We start from the raw sequence: 27299 nt of genomic DNA, 5'->3' as shown, positions 1-27299 counted from the left end.
AGATGGTTGGGTGGTCCCACTGGACCTGTAAGGTAAACTCAGAATATAAAAAAAAAATAGTTGATGCACAATGTGTCCTAACAAAAAAGGTTCTTGGATTAGAAACTCTGTCCTAAAGGTGAAAGAAAACAGAGAATGTAGAATAATTTTAAAAAATAAATAAATCCACTAAAAAGAGAAAATCATGAACATAACATTATTACAATGGATTAAGCTGAAAATGTCTTTAATCAATAATAAAATTGCTGAACACTCTCCAGAAGATACACTCTATTTAGCCAACCCACACAGGATTTGACAGGTTGAATTTGAATTAATTGTTGAGGTTTACTAAGCTAGTTTTTTCAAAACACATTTAAACCAGGCCCTTCATTGCCAAGAGAAGAAAAGCTGCATAGGGAGTAAAAATATTGTTTTCTTATTACCACCTTTTCACTAGAGTCATAGAAATTGCTCTCCAATTATAGCAGGACTGAATGCTCTCCACCACAACCGCATTAACAATGTCAGATACTCGAGGTATGTATCCATCAGGGAGTTTCAGAGAATCCAAGGTGAAAAAGATGCACTCATCTATTACCCCATTTCTTCCATGTAGGCTAGTAATACAGACCTGTAATTACAAATAATGGAAATGTTGATGTAAAAGCATCATACACTGTAACAAGTCCGCCCTTCCTCGCTCCGCCTCTAAGCTGTAGGCCACCCCAAATCAGTCATTCCCAACTGTCTGGCACATTTGAAACACCAGCAGCACTTTGTAAAACTACCTATGCCCAGACGCACCTCACACCAATTAAGTCAGAATCTCTGCTGACGAGGCCCAGGTCAAGGACTAGAAACTCTGCTCTAAAGATAACACACAATGTCCACCAACCTCCATAGTTACAGTTGAAAGAGTGAAAGAGATTGAGTGAGAAAGGAGTGTGGTGGCAAACAGAACATCATTTTCCCTACTTCCTCTGTCACATTCCAAGCTTCAGCTGTATCTTTATGCAAACTGAATTTCCCACTCACTTTCGGTCTCCACCACCCAATCATACCCAGCATTTACTGTAAGTTCTAGTCCTGCCACCCACTCCATTCATTCTTCCCAACAATTGCGTGAACACAATTTGTTTTCTGTTCTTACTGCTCTCAGAACATTTTAATATTTCTACATAAACTACATAATTTAGATCTTAATTATATGTGTGCTCTATATCATTCTCTAATTATTTCCTTTTAGAAGCACAGCTTTTTCAAAGAGAAAATAGACTCCTATTTGGCAAAAAATGCATTTCTTTTAAGTTTCCTAACACGCTCAATAGAATCCTGAGCAGCAAAAATTATCACTATAGGAAGGATAAGCAGAAACAAACAACAAGAGCAACATGCAAATGAACTACCTCATGCACATGCTTATGTCGTCGAGGCTTCACTGAGAGGGCCTTTCTGCTCTGCGTGTCTGGCTGGATGGAAAAGTCAACTTCTACTCGGTCACCCTGATAAGGCTCAAAACCTGAAACAGCCATGGAGAGAAATCGAGTTGGACATATCACTTATTTTTGGTAATATTAAATTTTACAAGTTACTCTGACATTGTACTACCCTAAAATAGTCTCTATTACATCAACGGTACATTATTAACATTTTAAAACAGGTAATCTGTAAGTCTTCCTGTCAGAAAAGGAGTTTATAATCCTTTAGTCTCTCTCTCTATAATCCTTTAGATTCTCTCTACTGATCTAACAAAGTCAGTTAGGGAAAAGCATCAACTGTACATCACAAGAGAATCTTTTTGAGAGTAGCATGGGATTTATTAAACCATTGGTCACATTCACAATTCCTTTTGGAGAGGCAGGAAAATAGGTAAGTAAGAGCACAAGTATGAATCTGGCTGCCTGTGTTCAAATCTTTATACTTTCACTTGCTCAGTTTGCAATCTAGGTCTCTGTGCCTTGATTTCTTCATCTATGAAATGAGAAGCATAATAGCAGTACTTACCACATAGAGTTGGAGGGACAATTAATCAATAAATATAGAACTCATAGAATAGTGTCTGGCACATAATCAGCACCAAATAAATATTAATTGCTATTGTCACCAGCCATGGACTCTAAGCCACTTCTCTTGTCTTACCTAAACTCCAACCTTTTTGTGTTTGACCTAATTCTCTTGTCTTCTGGAAAGGTGCAGATGTTCCTTTCACTAATGAATTTGGAGTCTTGAGCTTATGCGGTTTCAGCTATGCTCCAGGAAGAAGCTCTAAGCATCAACCACCCTGGACCAAGGAACACTGAACCGGCCCAGACCACAACCGCAAGATGGACACCTGCACAGATAGGTAGAAAGTTGTGCTAAAGTAATCTGTCCTCCATTAACATCGTAAATTCTCCTCCTCTGGGAGGGGCAAAGAAGCCGTTTTTAGGTCAAGTGATATATGTCAAAGCATGATTTCAAACTACGCATGTGCAAGCTTATGCCCACCTCTACATATGATGATGAAACTTCCCCTTTGAATATTCATTTCCTATCCCAAATAAAGGTACCCACCTCCCTGTGCTCAGGGAGTAATAGCTTTGTGAAATTATTCCCTATGGTCTCCATTTTCTTTGCTGTATGCTGCAAATAAAACTTTTGCTTTGTCAGACGACTACTTCTGGTGCAATTTGATTTAACTCGCCAAAAGGGGCCCACGTTTGGTCCAGTAACACTATTAGTGGTAGCAGCAGCAGCGGGACATATTGTTACAGGAAGAAACAATTTTCTCAGGTGTTTGGATAGATGATGAACTCTATACGTCTTTATTTTACAGTCACAAACAAATATTTACACATTTTCACAATAAGTTAAAAGCAAGTCACAGGATACAAAGGTACCAAGGAGGATTTGAAGCAAATGGAATTCTCAAATACTCCTACTGGAAGTGAAAACTGGTACAACCACTTCAGAAAGCTGGTAATACCTACTAAAGTTAAACATTTCTGTATCCAATGACTCAGCATTTCCTAGTTCCTTCATAGTTCTTTCCTTGCTCCTCTCTCTCTTTTCTATACACATTTCTTTTGTATGGCTTTATTTAATAATCCATAGGCTGATAACTCCAAAATGTATATGACTGCAGCTCTAATCAACTTCGGACTCACATATCCAAGCGCTTATTCAAATTATTATGTCTAAAGCTGAGCTCTTACTATTCTTCTCATGCACTCAATTTTGCTCCTTGGTCTTTCCACATTTCAAAAATGGAAACTCTACCCTTACCATTGCTCAAACAAAAACTTAGGGGTAATCCTTGACTCCCGCTTCCTTCACATCAAATGTCCAATCCATCAGCCAATACTTTCCCTTCTACCTTCAAAATATTCTAGAAACAAATCAATCCTTATATCCTCCACTTCTACTAGCCTTAGCCAAGTCTCCATCATTGCTCACCAGGACTATTACAACAGATTTTTAACTTGTCTTCCCAATTCCATTCTTGTCCCATATAGCCTGTTCTCAACATGACAGCAGAGTGAACATCGTAAAACATAACTCAAGGGGCTGGCCCTGTGGCCGAGTGGTTAAGTTTGAGCACTCTACTTCTGCAGCCCAGGGTTTCACTGGTTCAGATCCTGGGCGTGGACATGGCACCGCTCATCAGGCCATGCTGAGGTGGCGTCCCACATGCCACAACTAGAAGGACATACAACTACAATATACAACTATGTACTGGGGGGCTTTGAGGAGAAGAAGGAAAAAAAAATATTGGCAACAGATGTTAGCTCAGGTGCCAATCTTAAAAAAAATATTATTCACTTCATATCACATTATTGCTTAACCTCCCCCCGCCCAAAGCCAAATCCTTACAATGACCTCTAAATCCCTGTATGGCTCACCTTCTTACTCTCCCCATTCATGTCTTTACTGAAACTTTACTTTTTCTTTAAAACCTTCCCTGAACACTCTAAAATTTCAACCCATGGCTCCCTAGATTTTTTCCCCTTAAACTGTGACTAAGTAGTTTCAGTCCTAGTCCCATGCACTTAGCTTTGACAAGGAAAATCATAGGTTGACAAAAAGACTTGTACGAAAATATTTTTTAGCAGTTTTATTCGTAATAGCCAAAAGCTGATAACAGCCAACATGAACTTCAATGGGAAAATGGAGAAACTGTGATATATTCAATATAACGGAATGAACTACAGACACATGCAACAACAGAGATGAATATAAAAATATTCTTCTGAGTAAAAAAAGAGTATGTATGTCTGACTCCATTATATAAAATTCTAGAAAGGCAAATTAAATCTATGGTGGGGGAAAAAAAACCCAGAAAAGTGGTTGCCTGGGGGATGGGGACAGGGATTGATGAGGGTAACGTTTAGGTACACCCATTTGTTAAAACCAAAGAAACTCAGAAAACAACTATAAACAAATATTGAACCTGAGTTGCTGATTATCCACGTTGAAGTATTCAGGAGATGCTATGTAAATGTTTGCATTTTCGCCAGTTCGGATCCTGGGCGCGGACATGGCACCACTTGTCAAGCCATACTGAGGTGATGTCCTACATGCCACAACTAGAAGGATCCACAACTAAAATATACAACTATTATGTACCGGGGGTGCTTTGGGGAGAAAAAGGGGGGAAAAAAACGAAACCAAGTTGGCTGAAACCTCAATCTTGGACACCTAGCATTCAGAACTGTGAGAAAATAAATTTCTGTTGTTTAAGACACCCAGTCTATGCTATTTCATTATGGGCAGCCCGAGTAGACTAAAACAACACTTAGTCTGTCAAATATTTACTCTCCACCATGGGGGCCATAGTGATATGAGTAACCACAAGGAAAATAGAAGACCCAAATCTACTAAAGCATTTACTTTATAAATTACTAGATATTTTAAGAAACAATGCCCAAAGATCCCAAGTAAACAGGGGAAGCTACAAACAGTACATATACATATAATTCTATGATGCATGACTTTTCTTTTATCAAATAACTGTTCTAACATAATTTCAACAATGTTTTATTCCAATATTTCTCAGGTACATTGGAAAAGTGAAATAACAGCTGTTACTATGCTAGCTCCATTCCGAAAAGAACTTCACAAACAGATAAATGATGCCAGATGCTTTAAAGAAGAAAAGAGTTGACGGAATTCCCATAATGGTTTGATTCCTTCCATCCAAATCACGGAATCAAAGTGAGAAAGAAAAACACTAGCCCCTGATATCTAAAACTGCTCACAGCTAGACCTCGATATTATAACTAGCTGGTTTGACACTCACAGCCAGGCCATTTTGTTTTCCTGTTAGACATAAACAATCTCATAATATACAACCTCAGATAAAGTCACCCTGAGACCACAACAAAATGAAACTAAATAAGGCCAGTTCATAATTTTATCCAAGCACAGAAAAAAACAAGGCCACTGTGCCATCCACAAAATACCCAATCATAGAATCACCCCTGCTTTCTGACAGCATCCAATCCAGGACTAACCCTTGCTTCCTTAGACCCTCCCCAAGTCACCCAACTAAATCTCAAATCCTTTAATAGGTTCTTTCTATACTCTCTTACTGAGAGATGCCATGGTTCCACCATGGTGTCTGCTGTCCCTTTCTGAAACAAGTAATAAACCTAACTTGGCCTTTGGCTGAAAAGCACTGACAAAGTTATGAACGTTCTCTCTGGCAAACGTGAAAGATCTAATATTAGCATAAATGCTATTATAAATTCAGTTTAAAAGTCCTACACAGGGGATAAAATTATTTGTTTTTGCAGTGCTAATACAAATACAAATTTGGAACAAAGCATCATAGTAAACATAAGATTCCTAGAAATTAAAAAAAACTGATGTAACAGAAATGTAATTGGTTGTGGTGCAAGTGTAATTCATAACCACTCATAGTTCATACATAGTATGATATTCAACCAGCTGAAACCGAAGTCATAGTAACCAAAATTTAGAAGTTAAGTGTGTGTGTGTCTATGTGTGTGTGTATGTTGTGTATTTATATATTCAAAATAACTGAACTATAAAGCTTCTGGGACAAAGTTAATACTGAATACAAAAGGATAATGACTCAGCATGGTTATCTTTCTCTTTTTTTCTCACTTGTTTTCTCTTTTTGCTGCACTCATCAATCGGATTTCAGGCATGCTTGAGCCTTTGAAGGACTGTATGAATCAGCCCAAGTGTTTTATCCCAGTAGGAATTTTTTTTGGAAATGAGTCTTTTCAATTTTGGTTACAGTCTTTTAAAAATCAGTTGGAAATCTTTAATCAAAACATTCAACAAACATAGTACCAAAATTCACGTTTTGAAACTTTTGGCGAATTACATTATTGATATGAAGTTTGCAAAGAGAGAGACATTGAAATTTTTCCCTAAAAAATTGAGGAAGGGAACAAGTTGAACCATCGGAGCTCACGTGGTGTACAAATTTGAAATCACATGATTGTACTTGGGAATATTTCAGTGTGTGGTAAGAATGTTTGAATATAGCTCTTATTTTGTATTGCAGACATTTATATTCTATAATAGAATGGAAGGAAATTAAGAAAACTTACAAATTTGCCACTAGATTGCAATTTGATGAAACAAAGTTTCCATTAATGTACACAGATATTCTTTTTTTAGAAATAATTTTACATTTGAAAAATTTATGAATAATACTATTTTAAAGATTGAAACATAAAACCAATCTCTTAGTCATATATAAATACTTCAAAAGCCAATTTAGGGGGCCGGCCCCTTGGTCGAGTGGTTAAGTTCGTGCACTCTGCTTCGGCGGCCCAGGGTTTTGCTGGTTCGGATCCTGGGCGTGGACATGGCACCGCTCGTCAGGCCAAGCTGAGGCAGCGTCCCACAGGCCACAACTAGAAGGACCCACAACTAAAATATACAACTATGTACTGGGGGGCTTTGGGGAGAAAAAGGAAAAATAAAATCTTTTTTAAAAATAGCCAATTTAATTTTAATCAATTGTCACACCATTTTAGTCTCAAAAATGACTCAGCTTGGACAATAGAAGATATGGTCACCCCTGACAGCTATAGCTGTAAGACAGGGTTGCCCTACAGAAGTTATGACCTTTGATAGAAGGATAAAATCATTGCCAATGTGCAGCCTAGCAATGAGGTAGCTAGGGGAATAAATAGTCCAACATCTCTGTGCTTACTCCAGTCTCCTCTTGTGCTTCCCATTGGCTAAATCCAATCATAAAAATGTCATCAGGTAAAGAACAGGGTCCTTTAGTGACTTCTTTGGTCACTACAGAGGCATATTGAAACAGGGAAGTTATCTCTGGACTGAGCAAGACACTGGACTATTGGGCAGTTCAAGGCGTAAGGGAAAGTCCAAAAAATAGAAGAAGGCTACATGGAACTTCTTTTTAATCTTTTAAGTGGGTACTCAAGCTGCTATATTCTGAAAAATGAAGAAATAACCTTACTTGTGACCCCAGGCCTCTAATTCAAGTTTCACCGGTTACATGAGGACATGTAGGACATTAGGGGACGGTATTAGTGCACAGTTCGAAAAATAAGGGGGAAAGAAATAGCAACTTGTGCTCTTGGTAGACCACCTCACCCCCCACCCTGAGGCTGAATACTCACTTCCATTTTAGTATTCTTCACCAAAATGGTTATTCACATTTATTGTCTACGCACATAAAAAAAAAATAACCTGAGACCCATTACTGATGTTAACCATTTCCATGAGCAACATTCATGGGCCTAAACGGTCAAATCCTGTCTGCAAAACAGGGCTGATCACTACCATCCTATGAGACAGATAAAAGCAAATGGGATCTTGGGCCCTAAAGCACCAATTAGACCACCTCCCACTGACATATAAAAACATTCATGGTGTGCAGAGAAGAACACACACACTCAATTCCTCCCTCTCACACACTCACCACACTCGGTCTACGTATATTCACCTCTCATTCATTCCTCAACCTACTTAAACAATTGTTTTTTCATCTACACCATCCTATTAGAACTGACCACACCAAGGTTGCCTCAGAAGGTTCCTGATAGGATTAAATCTGATAGTATAAATTGTGTACCTAACACAGTACCAGATTCTACACCACCTGGATCCTACTGGCATTTACAATCTCATTTCATACCATTCCTCATTCAAGTCATACCACATACTCAACACATTCCAGCTCTCCTGTCCTCCCTTCAGTTCCTAGGACACGCCGAAATGTTTCCACTTCAGGACTTTTACAATGAGTCTTCCCTGGTTTGGAATATTTTCCCCAGCTGGCTCCTTCTTATCCATCAGGTCTCAGTTCAAGTGTCACCTCTTCAGAGAGGCCTTCCCTAATCTGCTATCTACAGTAAACCCCAACCCACCCTACTCGAAGTTTTACTATCACAGTATCTTGTTCAAATCCTGGAGAGAAGAAAACAATCTATAACTCTCTCTGGTTTCTTGGGTTTTTTTTTTTTTTTTTTGGCTTACTTGCTGATTGTCTGAGGTCTACCTCATTAGAATGCAAATATGAAAATAATACCTGGAACAGAGTAAGGCACTCAAATACCTGTTGAATGATCATCAACAAGAAAAGAACATGTACTGACTCCCCATTATGTAGGTCAAAAAGTTTAACACAATTTTTCCTTCTTTCAGATTCCCATTATGTTATAAATTGGAATATTTTGTGTGCCATTTTCATTGGGTTTCATAATAAGATTAATAGTAGGGATTCTGCCAATTCTAAGTATGACTGATTAGGTGCTCAGATCTTTTTCACCTACTTTCTCTTTCATCCTAGAGAGGTCTATTACTCTGATTCACTCAATTTATTTTGTAGCAGTAAATCCCTCCACCTATGCTTTGGGTCCCACCCTCTCTTTACTCCCAGGGACCTTCTTCCATCAGTCCTTCCTGATCTCTTCTGCACCTTCAATCAATCCCTTTGGCGATACAAACATGTTCAAGTGTTTTTATCTTGAAAAGAATTCTCATAGCAAGGGCTACAATTCCTGTTGGTGTGGTTATAGGGACCAAGAAATTGCCTTTGGAGCTAAGCAATCACAGGGGCCTTTTCTCCTAAAATTGGGTATTTCTGACTAAACAGGTCTTAAAATAGTAGCTGCCACCAGACAATCATCTTTGGAGACTTCCAGAATTAACAACTAAGGTCAGGTCCTGGCCTTTACATCCACGAAAAGTCAAATGGAAAGCTGCCTGGTGTGGCTGAACTATCGTCCCCTTTTTTCCCAAGCTAAATGGCAACTGATTAGGCTTAAACAGGTACAAAAGTTTTACGTCTATTCATCTTTCAAAATCCAGCCTGGCAAAAGGTTGCAGGAGTATGGAGTCCAATTCACAGAGCACCTCACCAGGTAGCCTTCCTCAGTTCTCCCCATAACAGTCAATCATTCTCTCTCCTCTGCTCAGTAATGTTGCATTCATCACGTTCTTTTAGTGTATTCACATGTTTGTCTCTCTCAATTAGACTATGAGCTCTTTGTGGGCGGCAGGGTTTAAGAAAGTCTTATTTATCTTGGTCTTGCCAATATTTAGCACTCTATCTTGAGCTGAATTAAACTCAAATAGCATAAACAAATTAACAAATTATTGCTTTAGGCATAAAACAACAAAATGTTACACCCGATAATTACAAATAGAATTCAACAATAGATACACACACACACACACACACACACACACACACACACACACACACAGAAAGTGTTTGAGGAGGTCATCAAGAGGACACGACCGCTGGCTGACCCACAAGCTAGACCTGGACAATTGAAGGGTCCTCACCCCGTCTCCTATCCTTGGAATGTACGTTCTGCCCACTGTTCCCATAGCCGGAGCTGTTTCAGTGACGCAGCCTTGAGAGAGTAAGGTATTGCTGAGACCATCTGGACTGTATATGTGACTGAACCCAGTTAAGGCCTCTATATAAACTTTTAAGATTCTGGTGGGCAGGTGTGAAGATCTACTCATCTTGCGGCTGCCCAAACAAGCCTCGTATGTAAGTTTCCTTGCTTATCAAACTTGCGACCTATCAGTCTGGAGGGTTCTGCCTCTTTCTTCAGTCTCTCCTTGCCCTCGGTGTATGGGGGCCAGTTTGTCAACCAGCTTGTGAAAGGTACAAGGCTATTTCTAAACCTTATTTTAAAGCTTGGAAGTATTTAAAAAAAATAGTATCCCTGTATACTTGTAATATTTTTCAGTTAGATTCAACGCCTATATGAATGGAAAAATTACACAAATACTAATAACTACACCAATAAATGAAAATGCAATAAATGATGGCATGAGTTTTCAAAAACATTATATATCCATCCCTTGCTATGTATTATTTTAAACTCCAAAGATCCGCCTTAAGTATGAAAGAGCCTCCGACTGGAGCCAAAGACTCTGGAGAAGTACTTCTAATACTAAAATCCTCTTTAAATAAGCACGTTCCAAATTTGACCCTGGAAATGATCCCTGTAATCATCTCCAAATCCAATCTATAAAACTAAAACATAGATAAAAACTAATTTTAACTTTTAAAAAATGCAAATTGTACCTTTACAAACAACGTCTAGAGAAAAGTAAGTTGTATGATTAAGGTAGTCAGCACTTTCCATTGGAGAGGTAATACAGGCAAATGAAACTCTAGAATAGGAGTCTGACAGCCCATCACCATGGCAATCATCATAGAAAGCATCCACCTGTGAGATAAAGAAACAGTTACTCCAAACACAACAAAAGTTTAAAAATCAGAAACATATGCTTAAATCACTGTTGTTCAAGAAATGGTTTAAACAACTATAATAAACAGTGGTGAGTACATTTCACCTGACAAACATATCACAGAGATGAGATGAGGATAACATAATACCCGAGCTTCATATCTTTTTTACTTTATTTGTTAGAGTGGTTTAGGAAAATTGAACAGAAACTTCCCATATAGTCCTCTCCACCCTCAGTTTCCCCTACTACTAGTATCTTGCATTTGTTCAATTGATAAATTTGTCCAAATGGTACATTTGTTCAATTGATGAGCCAATATTGATACATTATATTTAACTAAAGTCCATAGTTTAAATGAGGGTTCACTCTCTGTATTGTACTGTCATACATATTTTGAAAGCATGCCTAAAAACATTATTTGTGCACCAGCCAGGTTTAATGCACTGATAGTGTTAGATTCAAAGATAAGACGTATACTGTTTCTGCCTTCCAGGAATTCACAATCAAAGGGGAATAAAAGACAAAAGTAACTAATTCAAAGTAAGTTGTGACAAACTGTGAAAACAAGTGCAAAAATTGGCTTCTGGAAATTCCCAGTAGGGAAAGAATTTCAAAGTGAGAGAATATAGGAAAATTTCTTGGAGAAAGTGGGATTTGACCTGGTCTGTGCAAGAAGAGAATGATTTTTACCTGGCAAATGGGGGTAGGGTTGAGGACAGGGGTAGGGTGACAGCAAGGAGGAGAGAAAACACATGTCAAGCTAGAGGAACAAGAAAGAAAAACATAAGATTCCAGATCAGGGCACCTGTGGGGACAGAGCATGAGACAAAATTGGGAGAATAACTGGGCAGGGGGAGGCTTTAAAAAAGACAAGTCAAATTAGGGCTTAATTTATGTACAATAGGGAGGCATTCAAAACTTTTATTATTGGAAGTGTAATAGCCTTTATTTTATATTTTGCTTTTCTAATTATACAAATAGAACATGTTTCATTATACAAAAAATATAAAAGACACAGAAAAGAAAAAAGCAAAAAACAATTACACATAATCTATAAATCTACTACCTATCTAAAGAGAACCACTGACCACATTCTGGTACTTACCCTGCTCCACATGCTTTTACTATGCATATATATCTATGCACTATTTTAAGGGAAAATTTAACATTATATGATTATAATGTATCACCAAATGATCACAAATATGGCAACAGATTGTTGAAACATTACTTTAAAAGATAATATGGCATCCCACTGAAGTGCCATAATTTGTTGACTCAATTCCATAGTTGAACATTTGGCTTATATCCAAACACACTGCCTACTTGCCTGATTTTTTCTGTAGAATGAACTCCTAGGAGTGGAATTTCTTTTTCAAAAATTACTAATGGAAATTTGATCCATGGAGGTATAAATTTGTTTTCACACTTATTTTTTGAATAGCCTAATTCACGGTCTATTCCCAATTCTCTATCCATGTCTTTCCAGCTGCCAATGCCAATCTCATGGTTATTTCCCCCTCATTCACTTTCGTTGAGGAATGAAGCACCAGGCTTCCAACTGTTTACCCACCAACACTTCTGTCAATATCCCAGTAGATGATCCACGAGATTCCCTGACTTCTCTGTTCCCTGACTCCACACTAACTCTGTCATACCTGGTAAAATATGCCTGCCCACAATCTAAAACTATCTACACCTCAAAACTGTAACATCACTATTTTATTTTTTTTAACTACACAAATATTTTATGTTCGTTGATGTAAAATTAGTAAATACAGATATTTTCTCTGAGAAAATAAAGGCCATTGGATAGGAGCTCCTGTATCAACCTCCTGGCACCTGTCCTGGCTTTCTCTGCCTTCCCTCCTATAACACTGGAGGGATGTCCAAGCCCTTACCTAAGGCTGACTCCTCCACTTTGCACATGGTACCATTCCCTCTTGCCTCCATGAGGACTTTGCTCCTACAGTTATTGTTTCTCTTCCTCCTACATCAACAATTTTTCTTTTTCTAATGAATCAACATACAAACATACTCTAGACTCTCCTATCTCAAAAAAAAAAAGAGATAAATAAACCTCCTTTGGCTTTATTTCCCCTTCAGTCTCATTTCTTTGCTCCTCCTCCAAGCAAAAGGTATTTAAAGAATCATCTGTACTCACTTCTTCATCTCCCATTCCCTCCTCATTCCTCTTCAGTCAGGCTTTTATCCCCAATATGCTTCTGAAACTGCTCTTAAGTTCACCAGCAACCTGCAGGTTGCCAAATTCGATGGTCAATTTTCTGTGCTCTCATCACTAAACCTCTTAGCATTTGATCCAGTTGATCACTCCCTACTTCTTGAAATATTTTGCCTGGCTTTTGTGTGACCACCCTCTCCTGGAGAGGGTCCAGTTCAGCCTCCTTTGTTAGATCTTTCTCCTGTTTCCTATCCCTGACTTAGAAGGCTAAATTACAGACATGGATGTCCCATAGGTATCTCAAGCTTAGCACATACAAATTTAACATGTCAGAAACTTCCCACACACAAAAAAACTGTACTCCCTCCATCTTCTCCATCTCAGGAAATGACAATTCAGCTCATATAGGCTTAACACAAAACCCCTGGTGTAACCTTTAACTCCTTCACTTTCTTTCACACCCCCATTCAATCCATTAGCAAATCCTATCAATACTTTCAAAATATATCTGTGGTCCGATCACTTCCCACTACTCTGTTCCTACCACTCCAGTCCGTGCCACTAGCATTTTACACCTACAACATTGCAAAAGCTTTCGACCTCACCCCTCTGCTTCCCTATTCACTCACTACCATCCATTCTCCACACAGCAGCCAATGTTTATTTTTAATGAAGCATGAAATCTGTCTTTTCTCTGTTTTAATCTTCTAATGGATTTCTGCTACACTTCAGGTAAAGTCCAAACTGCTTACCCCAATCTAGAAGATCCTACGGGATCTCTTCCTCTTCGCTCTCATCATCTACTACTCTCACTGTCCCTCACCAGGCTCCAGCATCTTGGACCATCTTTCTGTTTCTCAAACACACATCCCCTTTTGGACTGCCTAAAATCTAAATCAAATTTTTTAAAAATCACATCATTAGTGAACAAGAGGCTTGAATTGACACACTCAGACATAAGAGAGCAAGTCATCCAAGTGGACTGAGGAGCAGTAGATGGAGCACTCTTTTGGGGAGGGAGCGGCAGTGGGATAAAAATAGGCACCACCTTGAGCTCAACTTTCACATTTTCTTTTCTTTTTTTATTATTATTTTTTTATTGAGTTATTGATAGGTTACAATCTTGCGAAATTTCAATTGTACATTAATGTTTGTCAGTCATGTTGTAGGTGCACCACTTCACCCTTTGTGCCCACCCCCCACCCCACCTTTCCCCTGGTATCCACTAAACTGTTCTTGGTCCATAGTTTTAAATTCCTCATATGAGTGACTCATACACAGATTATCTTTCTCTCACTGGCTTATTTCACTTAACATAATTCTCTCAAGGTCTATCCATGTTATTGCAAATGGAATGATTTTGTTCTGTTTTGCAGCTGAGTACTATTCCATTGTATATATATACCACAACTTCTTTATCCATTCATCTGTTGATGGGCACTTAGGTTGCTTCCACGTCTTGGCTATTGTAAACAGTGCTGCAATAAACATTGGGGTGCATAGGACTTTTGGGATTGCTGACTTCAGGCTCTTTGGATAAATACCCAGTAGTGGGATGGCTGGATCGTATGGTAGTTCTATTTTTAGTTTTTTGAGGAATCTCCATACTGTTTTCCATAGTGGCTGCACCAGTTTGCATTCCCACCAGCAGTGTATGAGGGCTCCTTTTTCTCCGCAACCTCTCCAACATTTGTTGCTATTAGTTTTAGATATTTTTGTCATTCTAACGGGTGTAAGGTGATATCTTAGTGTAGTTTTGATTTGCATTTCCCTGATGATCAGCGATGATGAGCATCTTTTCATGTGCCTATTGGCCATCAGTATATCTTCTTTGGAGAAATGTCTGTTCATGTCTCCAGCCCATTTTTTGATTGGGTTGTTTGATGTTTTGTGGTTGAGTTGCGAGAGTTCTTTATATAGTAAGGATATTAAGCCTTTGTCAGATATATGACTTGCAAATATTTTTTCCCAGTTAGTGGGTTGTTTTTTTGTTTCAATCCTGTTTTCATTTGCCTTGAAGAAGCTCTTTAATCTGATGAAGTCCCATTTGTTTATTCTTTCTATTGTTTCCCTTCTCTGAGAAGGCATGGTGTCCGAAAAGATCCTTTTAATACTGATGTCAAAGAGTGTACTGCCTACGTTTTCTTCCAGAAGCCTTATGGTTTCAGGTCTCACCTTTAGGTCTTTAATCCATTTTGAGTTTATTTTGGTGAATGGTGAAAAAGAATGGTCAATTTTCATTCTTTTACATGTGGCTTTCCAGTTTTCCCAGCACCATTTCTTGAAAAGACTTTCTTTTCTCCATTGTATGCCCTCAGCTCCTTTGTCAAAGATAAGCTGTCCATAGATGTGTGGTTTTATTTCTGGGCTTTCAATTCTGTTCCATTGATCTGTGCACCTGTTTTTGTACCAGTACCATGCTGTTTTGATTACTGTAGCTTTGTAGTATGTTTTGAAGTCAGGGATTGTGATGCCTCCCGTTTTGTTCTTTTTTCTCAGGATTGCTTTAGCAATTCAGGGTCTTTTGTTGCCCCATATGAATTTTAGGATTCTTTGTTCTAATTCTGTAAAGAATGTCATTGAGATTTGGATTGGGATGGTGTTGAATCTGTAGATTGCTTTAGGTAGAATGGACATTTTAACTATGTTTATTCTTCCAATCCATGTACATGGAATGTCTTTCCATCTCCTTATGTCGTCATCCAATTCTCTCAGAAAGGCCTTGTAATTTTCATTATATAGGTCCTTCACTTCCTTAGTTAAATTTACCCCAAGGTATTTTATTCTTTTTGTTGCGATTGTGAATGGTATTGTATTCTTGAGTTCTTTTTCTGTTGGTTCGTTACTGGAGTATAGAAATGCTACTGATTTATGCAAATTGATTTTATACCCTGCAACTTTGCTGTAGTTGTTGATTACTTCTAACAGTTTTCCAATGGATTCTTTGGGGTTTTCTCTATATAAGATCATGTCGTCTGCAAACAGTGAGAGTTTCACTTCTTCCCTCCCTATTTGGATTCCTTTTATTCCTTTTTCTTGCCTGATTGCTCTGGCCAGGACCTCCAGTACTATGTTAAATAAGAGTGGTGACAGAGGGCATCCTTGTCTCGTTCCTGTTTTCAGGGGGATGGGGTTCAGTTTTTGCCCATTGAGTATGATGTTGGCTATGGGTTTGTCGTATATGGCCTTTATTATGTTGAGGTAGTTTCCTTCTATGCCCATTTTGTTCAGAGTTTTTATCATAAATGGCTGTTGGATCTTGTCAAATGCCTTCTCTGCATCTATTGAGATGATCATGTGGTTTTTATTCCTCAGTTTGTTGATGTGGTGTATCACGTTGATTGATTTGCGGATGTTGAACCATCCCTGTGTCCCTGGTATGAATCCCACCTGATCCTGATGTATGATTCTTTTGATGAATTGCTGAATTCTGGTTGCCAAAATTTTGTTTAGAATTTTTACATCTATGTTCATCAGTGATATTGGCCTGTAGTTCTTGTCAGGTTTTGCTATCAGCGTGATGTTGGCCTCATAGAATGTGTTAGGAAGTGTTCCATCTTCCCTAATTTTTTGGAATAGCTTGAAAAGGATAGGTATTAAATCCTCTCTGAAAGTTTGGTAGAATTCCCTAGGAAAGCCATCTGGTCCTGGGGTTTTATTCTTTGGGATGTTTTTCATTGCTGTTTCAATCTCTTTCCTTGTGATTGGTCTGTTCAAATTGTCTGCCTCTTCTTGAGTGAGCTTTGGGAGATTGTAGGAGTCCAAGAATTTATCCATTTCCTCTAGGTTATCCATTCTGTTGGCATATAGTTTTTTGTAGTATTCTCTTATAATCTGTTGTATTTCTGCAGAGTCTGTTGTTATTTCTCCTCGCTCATTTCTGATTTTGTTTATTTGAGCTTTCTCCCTTTTTTTCTTTGTAAGTCTGGCTAGTGGTTTGTCAATTTTATTTATCTTCTCAAAAAACCAGCTCTTTGTCTCATTGATCCTTTCTACTGCCTTTTTTCGTTTCAATAGTATTTATTTCTGCTCTGATTTTTATTATTTCTCTCCTTCTGCTGACTTTGGGCTTCATTTGTTCTTTTTTCTCTAGTTCAGTTAGGTGTGCTTTAAGGTTGCTTATTTGGGATTTTTCTTGTTTGTTAAGATGTGCCTGTATTGCAATGAATTTTCCTCTTAATACAGCTTTTGCTGTATCCCATATGAGTTGGTATGGCATGCTATCATTTTCATTTGTTTCCAGGTATTTTTTTATTTCTTCTTTAATTTCTTCAATGATCCATTGCTTGTTCAGGAGTGTGTTGTTTAGTCTCCACATCTTTGTGCCTTTCTCAGCTTTTTTCTTGTAATTAATTTCTAGCCTTATAGCACTATGATCTGAGAAGATGCTTGTTATTATTTCAATTTTTTTAAATTTGTAGAGGCTTGCCTTGTTTCCCAACATATGGTCTATCCTAGAGAATGTTCCATGTGCACATGAGAAGAATGTGTATTCAGCTCCTTCAGGGTGGAGTGATCTATATATGTCTATTAAGTCCAATTGTTTTAGTTTTTCATTCAGCTCCACTATTTCCTTGTTGATTTTCTGTCTGGATGATCTGTCCATTGATGTGAGTGGGGTGTTGAGGTCCCCTACTATTATTGTGCTGTTTTTAACATCTTCCTTTAGGTCTGTTAATAGTTGCTTTATGAATCTTGGTGCTCCTGTGTTGGGTGCATAGATATTTATAAGCATTATTTCTTCTTGATGAAGTATCCCTTTGATCATTATATATTGTCCCTCTGTGTCTCTCTTTACCTGTCTTATTTTGAAATCCACTTGGTCTGATATGAGAATTGCAACACCTGCCTTTTTTTCCTTGCTATTTGCTTGAAGTATTGTCCTCCACCCCTTCACCCTGAGTCTCTGTTTGTCCTTGGGGCTGAGGTGTGTTTCCTGGAGGTGACAAATTGTTGGATCTTGTTCTTTAATCCATTTTGCCACTCTGTGTCTTTTTATTGGAGAGTTCAACCCATTCACATTGAGAGTGATTACTGATGCATGTGGACTTAATGCTGTCAATCTGTCGCTCATTATCTTGTTTTCCCGTGTTTCTTTTCCTGTGTGCTTTAGACTATCCATTTAATACTGCAATTTCTTATGCTGGGTTTCTTAGATTTTTCCTTATCTATGATTTGTGACTCTGTTCTGTACTTTATTTTAGTGTCTACCTTGAAGTTTGTATTTAGAATCTCCTGTATAATATAGTCTATTCTCTGGTGGTCTCTTACTTACTTGACCAATACTGATTTAGACCCTTTGCTCTTCCCCTCCTAAATAGCTATTTTCATTTTTTATTCCAACTCATCTTATTAGTTTGTAGTTAGAGTGCTAAGATCGTCCTTGTTTTGGTAGTTTCCTTATTTTTACCCTAATGCTATAGTTGAATATTTGCTATCCTGTTCTGGTTCTATCCATTGGTCTCCCTAGTCTGTGGATTGTGTCCCCTTTCTCCCTTTTTTCTTTTTTCAAGTATGAGAGCCTTCTTGAGGATTTTTTGTAATGGAGGGCTTTTAGTTACAAATTCCCTTAACTTTTGTTTGTCTGGAAAAGATTTAATTTCTCCCTCATATCTGAAGGAAATTCTTGCTGGATAGAGTATTCTTGGCTGAAGGTTTTTATCCTTTAAAGCTTTGAATATATCACTCCATTCTCTCCTAGCTTGTAGGGTTTCTGTAGAGAAATCCGCTGACAGTCTGATAGGGGCTCCTTTATAGGTTATTCTCTTTTTTTTTCTTACTTCCCTGAGTATTCTTTCCTTATCATTCCTATTTGCCAACTTTACTATTATGTGCCTTGTGGTGGGTCTTTTTACATTGACAAATCTAGGAGATCTAAAACCCTCCTCTACACACATTTCTCCGTTGATCCCTAGATTTGGGAAGTTCTCTTCAATAATTTCGTTAAGCACACTTTCTGCTCCATTTTCCTTTTCCATATTCTTGGGAATTCCTATGATCCTTATGTTCTTACTCCTCATTGAATCCATTATCTCTCGGAGATTTTCCTCATTTTTTTTTAATTCTTAGTTCTCTTTCTTCCTCTGTCTGGCGCCATTCAGCCTGTCTGTCCTCGATTATGCTGATTTGCTCCTCTAGGTTGTCTACACGGGCATTCAGGGAATCCGTATTCTGTTTTATCTGGTCCATTGTGTTTTTCATCTCAAGTAATTCTGTTTGATTCTTCTTTATGATTTCAATGTCTTTTGTGAAGTAACTCCAGAACTCAGTTTGTTTCTCTATCTTTCTCTCTACCTCATTGAGTTTTTTGATTATAGCTGCTCTGAATTCATTATCACTTAGTTTACCTAATTCCAAGTCCTCAGGACTTAATTCTGTGTTTTTATTGTTTTCCTTCTGGTCTGGGGCTTTTATAAATTGCTGGATGGTAGAGGAGCGGTTTCTTCTCATGGTGGTAGAATTCAGTTGCAGTTACAGCCTGTCGCCACTAGGTGGGGGTCGAGAGTGGCGTGTTAGCTCTCCGCCTTGGAGCAAGATGGCTGCGCCCCCTGGCTTTGCTGGGGGGGAGGGGCTGTTACTCACACGCGCCGGTCTGGGTTCAGATCAGTTCTGTTCTCTGGTCTCCCAAGGCCCTTGATTTATAGGGTCCCCACGGACGGAAGCTTTCCCCCATCAGCGGGTCTCCACTGAATCAGCGGCAGGAGTCCTGGATGACCCCCTGGTCACGCGGCCCCTCCCTCACTCCTTCCCGACCCCCGAGGCAGCGATCGCAGACTCTAGGGGAGGGAGCGATGTTCTCTCCTACCGTTCCAGCGCCTCCGAAGGGGTAAAGCTAGGTTTATGATCTCCGCCTTCTTGGTATTGTAGGTCTCTAATGAGCTGGCATTATGTTTATTCTCTGAAATTCAGTTCTTCCAATCTTTTGCTGTATTTTGGAGGGGAGAGAATCCCGGGTCAGCTCACCCTGCCATTTTGCTCCGCCCATCTCTCCCACATTTTCTGCTAAGTGATTTCTGTATACCTGAGCAAGGATAGTTTTGGGTTCATGGCGGGTAGGTGGAAGAGGAAGTCAGATTTAAGTGGATTGACACATGACAGGAAGAGATGGCAACAGAGACAGATAATTCTGTCGAGTTGCCTTGCCTGCAAAGGGAAGAGAGAAAGCTAAAAGAAAAAGCAATCTGAGGGGCCAGGACTTGTATTTTGTGAGCTAAGATTTGAGCGTGTTTAAATGCTGATGGATACTGGTCTTTAAAAGAGGGAGAACGTAAAAAGACAGGAAGTGAAGAGATACTCAATATGCGAGAAAGGGTTCCACGAAAGCAAAGAGAATGGGATCCAAAATACAGGTATGGAGAGTTGGCTCAGAAGGAAAGACACCTTTTCTGTTTTAGCAGGACAGAAGGAGGAGGAAGGGATAAGTGAAGACATGGGTAGATTTATGTTGTTTGTTAAAACAAACAACAAAGACAGACCAGCTTTGGAAGGAAATGAAAAGCTACCCAACCCTATACCCCGTGGACTGCCAGTCCTAAGGTGGCTTGACAGATGACTTCCTTGTAATCTTCATGGAATATAAAATTTTGATATTAAATTGTGCAGAAATATAAAAAATGAAGGAAAGTTCACAATTCCTTTTATAAATCTAATATAACAGTGACTGCAAAAACTGATAACCATAGTATAAAAGAGACAGCTTTAGATCAATATGGAAATCCAAACATCTAAATAGAATAAGCAAGCAAATCTAGCAGGACATTATAAGAATTATACATCATAACCAAATGAGGATCATTCACATAAAATAAGAATGGCTCAATATTAGGACAATGATTCATATTTTCCTCCATATCAATAGCTCAAAGGAAAGAAAAACTAGATGAAGATCTTCAGGGTACTGAAAAACATTTGGAAAATTCATCATCCTTAATTTTCAAAAAGATCTACAAATGTAATACAGAGGACACTTCTTTAACATACCTAAGATATTTCAAAACATCTGTTAGTATCATGCATTCCAATAAAATGGAAACCAGATAAGGCTATAACTAGTCTTTCTTGTATTTCAAGAGGATCCTTTTTTCACATTTTAACATTTCTGAAACCAAGAGAGCAACCACAATTAATGTATACTCTAAATTTCCATTATTAAATTATTGGTGTGCCCTAAAATTCACAGAGGTCTTAAAAACTAATGAGATTCTGTTTGAAAAGGCCAATCAGTGTTGAATAAGCATAAATACTGTACTTTCTAGATGTTAAGATCCCCTTTTAAGATCCTGAACCATACTATTTTGCATTATACATGTCAAAAAACTCTTTGTTGATTTTGAAGTTAACAATCGTAATCTACAAAAAAACTAAAAAGAATGTGCACACGTGTGTTTGTATAAATTAATACTGATAAAAGGAACAGAAAAATGGACAATGCAATTTAGCCAAATTCCACATCTTTCATGATGCAAAGTCAGCAAATATTGGCTAATCTTGCTAAATCAAGAAAAGGTGTAAGAATATTATGCGTGTTATCCAGGTGCCCATGACAAGAGGGCTTCTATTTCTAAAAGTGAAAACCACAAAAAGCACCATGTCTGAGGAATAAAAGTTGCCCAGGAGGATGTGAAGGGTGATTTTTACTTTTCATTTTATATCCTTCTAGGGTTTGAATTATTTATGTATGATTTTTACATATATATAAAACTTTTCAAATGTAGAGAAAGTTTATATTAAGCATTCAGCTGACAGTTGCTATATAATAGCAATAATAATGATAAAGTACATCTCAACCATTGAAGAAAGACACAAAGAAGAGTTCAGTAAGTTTGCCATCTACCAAATTGTATAACAAAAATCAATACTATATAATAGTAGACAAAATTGGTTTGAACATATAATACATAAATATACTAATAGTGATTTAAATTATTCTTAAGTTAAAATTTTATTCTTAAACGTTACATAAATGATTTAAATTGAAATGTATATTGATAATGGAACAAAAATATTAAAAATTTGAGAAACAAAATTGGCAGGAAATATATAGAACCCATTTGAAGAAAAGTATAAAACAATTCAGAAGCATATAAAAGGAGAGACATGCTTTTTGGAGGAAAAGACTATTATTGTTATGTCAGCGCTCCCTCAATTAAATCTATAAACTCAGTCATCCCAATTTAAAACTCCCACAGGTGTTGTTGTGGTTGTTGTGGTTAGGAGTAGGGTAACTAAACACAATGTTTCTGAACTGATACAGAAAAACTAACATACAAGAATGGTCAGGAAAATTCCAAAAACTTAAGCAAAAGTTTTGACAGGGAAACCAGGCTCCCAAACATTGAAATATGTTATAATGCTTCAGTAATTCAAACCGTTTGATCATACCTCCAGGGCAAGATAATACAATCAAATAAACACAATAGGATGTCCCCACAGATGCAAACGTCTATAAGAATGCAGTGCATAATACAATCAAATAAACACAATAGGATGTCCCCACAGATGCAAACGTCTATAAGAATGCAGCGCATGATAGAAGTGGCACTTTAACTCAGTAGGGAAAAAGTGGATTATTCCATTAAAGGTACAGGGACAACAGGGTAGCCAATAACAAAATAAAATCTGGATCCTTCTCTTAATCACTATACCCAAATTAACTCCAATCAGACTGAATATCTGGATGTAAATAAATAAATAACTTTCAGAAGAAAACGTAAGTGAATATTTGTGTAAATTATGAAGTGGAATAAGCCTTCGTAAGGATATTTTTGGAACAGAAAAGCCACGTGGACAAGATGGACACATTTATAGTATATAAAAATTAAACTCCACAAAAGTTAAAAGACAGTCTTGGTGGAAGTATTTTACAAAACGTTTACATGAAAAATTTCCTAACAAAGCTCTAATAAATAGCTCTGATGTTCCTAATACATAAATAGCTCTAAGAAAAGGAAAGTTTCTCTACTCTCACCAACACTTAAAGAAATGCAAAACAAAATTATGAGACTGCTTTTCACTTTTCAGATTGGCAAAGATTTCGAAGATTGATAATATTTTCATTCTTGTCAATACTGGCAAACAGGCAGCTTCACATCCTGCTGCAAACTGTCAATTAGTACAATAAAGCTGAAGCATAATCTGACTACACCTATTAAAATGGTAAATATCTGCACTGAGGTAATGGTTGCATGACTCTGTAAATTTACTAAAACTGTTATTGAATTACACCCTTAAAACCAGAGAATCTTATGGTATATAAATTGTACCTCACTAAAGCTGTTTTTAAAAAGAGATTAAAAGATATGTCTGTTCACCTAGCAATTACATTTCAACAAATGAAAAATTCCTTTACTTGGGTGAAAAAAGTAAGTTTCAGGATAGTATAGACTCTAATAATTATCATTGGTAAGCACATTTGTAAATGCTGAAGAGTAGATGTACAATTTATACTTTTACAAACAGAAACCACTACAAAGATAAGAACAAATTCCCACACAATACGGTAAATGGGACTTCAAATTCCACTCTGGCTCCACTATACCAGGGTACTTCAGATAGGCTGAATAAATAGTAGCAAGGTTGAAAACTCCCCAGGAATAAAGACAGTCCCCAAACTCATACTAATCTTACTTTGATCGCTTTCAATCCATGAGATGTTTCATCTTCTTCCACAACTGCAGTAACTTTTTGTCCAACCTTCAGAGGCACACTGCCAGTTACAACATCACTGCTGAAGTAGATCAACTCATCAATCAAGCCATAATCATCACATAACTTTGTCACAACTCCCTGCACAGTTTTAAACCTGGTGTCATCTAAAAGATGAGTAAACAAAAGTTTTTCATTAATTAATCTCAAAAGCAAATACACATTACAAATAAGTCCTACCAGAAAAAGATATGGTAGACAATGATCTAAATCTAGAAATAAACTGGGCTGGACGTGAGACACAGGTGACACTGACAGTAGAGCATAGTGGGTAAGTGTGCAGGATTCTAGAGGCAGAATGTTCAGATTTAAATTCTGATTCCACCATTTCTCTGGATAGCAGAGCGGCTCCATGTCCAAGGCGGTGCAGTGTCATTGTTAAGAGCACTAAGTCTGGAGCCAGACTGCCTGGTTCGGAACCACAGCTCTTCCACTTACCATCTCTGTAACCCTGGGCACATTTCTTAACCTCTCTGAGCCTGTCTTTATCTGTAACACCAGGACAACAACAATATCTGCCTAAGAGAGTAGATCTTAAATGTTCTCACCACAGAAAATAAGATAATTATGTGAGGTGATGGAAGTATTAACTAGCCTTATGGTGTAATCATTTCACAATATAGACAAATATCAAATCATCACATTGTACACCTTAAGCTTACACAATGCTATATGTCAATTATATCTCAATAAAGCTGGGGAAAAAAGGGTTGCTATAAATATTAACTGACACATACACATCAACTGCTTGGAATTGTGAATGTCTCCCACAGGGTAGCGCTTATATGTTAGTTGTTGTCATGGTATCTGCATCTAGACAGTCTTTAAGCATGCATGGTTGTTATATAATTTCACCATTATCAACAATGGCATCAGCAGCAGTATCTGGAGATTCTTAAACATCTCACCAGACAAAGCATACAAAGAAATCTGGAGATTTAAATCTAGCCCAAATAAGCATCTGAATCACTTGGGTTTAGTTTTTTCTGAACAAACTCAGCTAGTAAGCCATAACTTGGGATCTGAACCTAGAGAGTCAGCCTGCAGAGCCCACACTATGAACCACAATGCCTTAGGTACTTCCCCAAAGACTTGGGGGAATTGACAGGATGGCTGGGGAAAATCTTGATTATAATAGATTATGGAATCAGACGCCAAGAAAATCCTGAAAATTTGGAAAAAATAGATCAAATTTGTCAGGTGAAATCATAAAATGCAAAAAAGTGGAAGGAACAACGGTGACAACTGTCACTTAGGCACATGAAAATACTGTACAGGTACCTGCCCCCGTCCCCTGCCCCTGCACCCCCGTCTTATCTGAAAGTTCGCTTTACGCCACATTGCTTTTACGAAAGACCTGCAGGAGTACCTGCTTTCGCTAACTGAAGGCAAACCGAAGAGGATTTTACCTTTTATGAAAAAAGGCAAAAATGGAAAATAGTGTTTTGCGTTTGTTTTGCAGTGAGCCATTATAGAGCCAGCGCACATCCCGGGCAGCAAGAGGGGCGCCGCCAAACTCCTCCCTGGGGAACTATACTCAGTATCTCAGCACCAAGCTGCCATAGCTTTGCACTGTGTCTGTCAGCATCTGTGCTTTATCTTGATTTATTTAGGGAGAGTCTGGCAGCAGGAATGCCGGGTTTCTGCTGAGAGAATAATGCTCACCAAAGAGGCGTCTCTTCCAGAGGCCCATCCTGAGCACACTGGGCAGTGACTCCTGCAGGAGGAAGGGCCTCTGGGGCGGGGATTGCCCAGGGCAGGAAACGGCTGCTGGGCCTCAGGGTCTGGGGGAGACTGGCCCCGTGTCCTCTCCTTCCTGCTTGTGACTCCCTGACTCGGCTGTGAAACGGACTTGACAAGACTCTGGCTGCTCTCCTGGGAGTGTTTTGAGGATTAAATGACACGAATGCCCTTGAGGCCTCGGGCCCAGTGCTTGGCGCAGACAAGGACTCGACACACATTGGAACTGATGCGATTCAGAGCAGGGATGCCATCACCCCAGCAAACCTCAGCTTTAACGGATCCCCACCCACAAAACGACGCCTTCAAAGTGTCCCCAGTCATCCACTCAGTGCCAATTCTGGGGCAGGTTTTTAGGATACACAGGTGAGCAAGTTAAACACATCTCTGCACTCTTACCGACGAGCTATATGACTGTCCACTTGGCTTCAAAACCTATGCCCATTTGGGAAACAAAATCAAATGTACCCTCAAATCACGGAGATGCACTCTACTGGAAATATGAGGAGGAATCTGTTGCATATTTGCATAACATATGCACAATGTAAGTTCCAAAAGTATCTGGGGAAATGCAAGGATGGGGCACATCTCCCCAGGGGCCTTCTCTGTCTACACCATCGCCGCTTCAGACAGGAGAGTGCGGGGTGTGCTCAGGGACCAGGGACGCCCTACCCACAAGGTGGCGCCGCCTCAGGCATGCAGCGCCCTCCTGAGCCCTTGAGGCCCAGAACTAGGAGTCGGGCGCACGCCTAAGTGCAGGTCCCTGGAGAGGGAGGGGGTGAGTTCAGTACCTTCCAAGAGCCTCAGATACTGAGCTCTCTGTGACTCCGACGAGTGCATTCTCCTCCAGAAGGCAAGAGCCCTGGAAATAAACCGGAACATGGTCCCGTCGACAGGGCAGCTTGGGCCCCGTGTGACAATGGGCGCGAGGTTTGCTTCTAAGTCTCTGCCCCGCAGCTTCACTCTGGTCACGGCAGTTGCTCAGAGGTCGTGCCAGCTCCTCGTACCGCCCAACCTCTAGCCAGAGGGGCTCACACAAGCCTTGACTGCAGCTGCCACTTGAGGTACTTTAGTTTTCCAGCGCCCACCATCCAGCCAATGGGGGCGTAGTGCGCTTGGTGGAGGCCACTGAGATGCAGGGGGCTGGTGGGCGGGACTTCGTAGCTCCTCCCACCACTGGTGAGGGTGGAAATATGGTGGCCCACCGGAAAGCTCTTCCAGTCCGACCCCTTTTTGCATGTCTCAGGGTAGAGGGTCTTGTCTGCCGGCTTCTGCAGAGAGGGCCTGATGCCTGTCTTGGAAGGTGCTACAGCAGCTCACTCCGAGGATGGAGGCAGGCTCCAGGTTCTGGCTCCCAGGTGTCGAGCCCCGACTCCTCACTACCTTAGTTCTTTTCTCTTCCTTTGCTTCTTGGCGCCCTCTACTCACCCTGCCCACAACAGCCCTACCTCCTCACCCCTACATCCACTCCACAGAGAGTTCACTGGTCAGCTCTAAGCAATGGCTTTCTGTTCAATGTTAAGTGATATAATAATGTTGTGAAAAAGCCAAACTTTCACATCTACTTAGGCCTCAAAACATAGGCTGTGACCCGCTCTGCTTGGAAGCTGGGGCCAACTGCGGCTTTATAGCAAAGCACTCATTATGGTCCTGAGAGACACATTTAAGTGTGATCTGGAGATGAGGATGGCTAGGTGAGGAGGGTCAGGTGATGTAGCGCCATGCGGGGAGTTTGGATTATATCACTACTATTTTCTCTTGGGAACCATGCAGACATGGTCACATTAAGAATATTAAATGAGGGGGCCAGCCTGTGGCCTAGTGGTTAAGTTCCACATGCTCCCCTTTGGCAGCCCAGGTTCGGTTCCCAGGCACGGACCTACATCACTGGTCCACGGCGGTGCTGTGGAGGTGACCCACATACAAAATAGAGGAAGATTGGCAACACTTAGCTCAGGGCGAATCTTCCTCAAGCAAAAAGAGG

At 39.3% G+C, this 27299-nt stretch overlaps 1 protein-coding gene across 1 annotated transcript; it reads right to left on the bottom strand.

The window, feature by feature from the left end:
* Positions 1 to 209: 209 nt before the first annotated feature.
* Positions 210 to 26415, bottom strand: CT55 (cancer/testis antigen 55). The gene is made up of 5 exons (XM_023633688.2): positions 26107 to 26415; positions 23498 to 23682; positions 10523 to 10667; positions 1389 to 1501; positions 210 to 613 (listed from the first exon to the last, which is right to left on the bottom strand). The coding sequence occupies exons 1-5, from the start codon at positions 26195 to 26197 to the stop codon at positions 422 to 424; spliced, it is 726 nt and encodes a 241-aa protein (XP_023489456.2). The 5' UTR covers positions 26198 to 26415; the 3' UTR covers positions 210 to 421.
* Positions 26416 to 27299: the final 884 nt, after the last annotated feature.

Source organism: Equus caballus, chromosome X, assembly GCF_041296265.1.
Source record: "Equus caballus isolate H_3958 breed thoroughbred chromosome X, TB-T2T, whole genome shotgun sequence".
In the NCBI taxonomy this organism is placed as follows: Eukaryota; Metazoa; Chordata; class Mammalia; order Perissodactyla; family Equidae; genus Equus; species Equus caballus.
Note: the sequence above shows the minus strand (reverse complement) of the source record. Positions and strands in the feature narration are given on the sequence as shown.

What these genes read in the sequence shown, in the direction of transcription:
- CT55 (XM_023633688.2), bottom strand. Translation starts at nt 26,197, where the DNA reads ATGTTCCGGTTTATTTCCAGGGCTCTTGCCTTCTGGAGGAGAATGCAC. An exon ending in GTATCTGAGGCTCTTGGAAG is followed by an intron (nt 23,683 to 26,106) that starts GTACTGAACTCA and finishes CTCATCTTTTAG; the next exon opens with ATGACACCAGGTTTAAAACT. An exon ending in ATGGATTGAAAGCGATCAAA is followed by an intron (nt 10,668 to 23,497) that starts GTAAGATTAGTA and finishes TTTATCTCACAG; the next exon opens with GTGGATGCTTTCTATGATGA.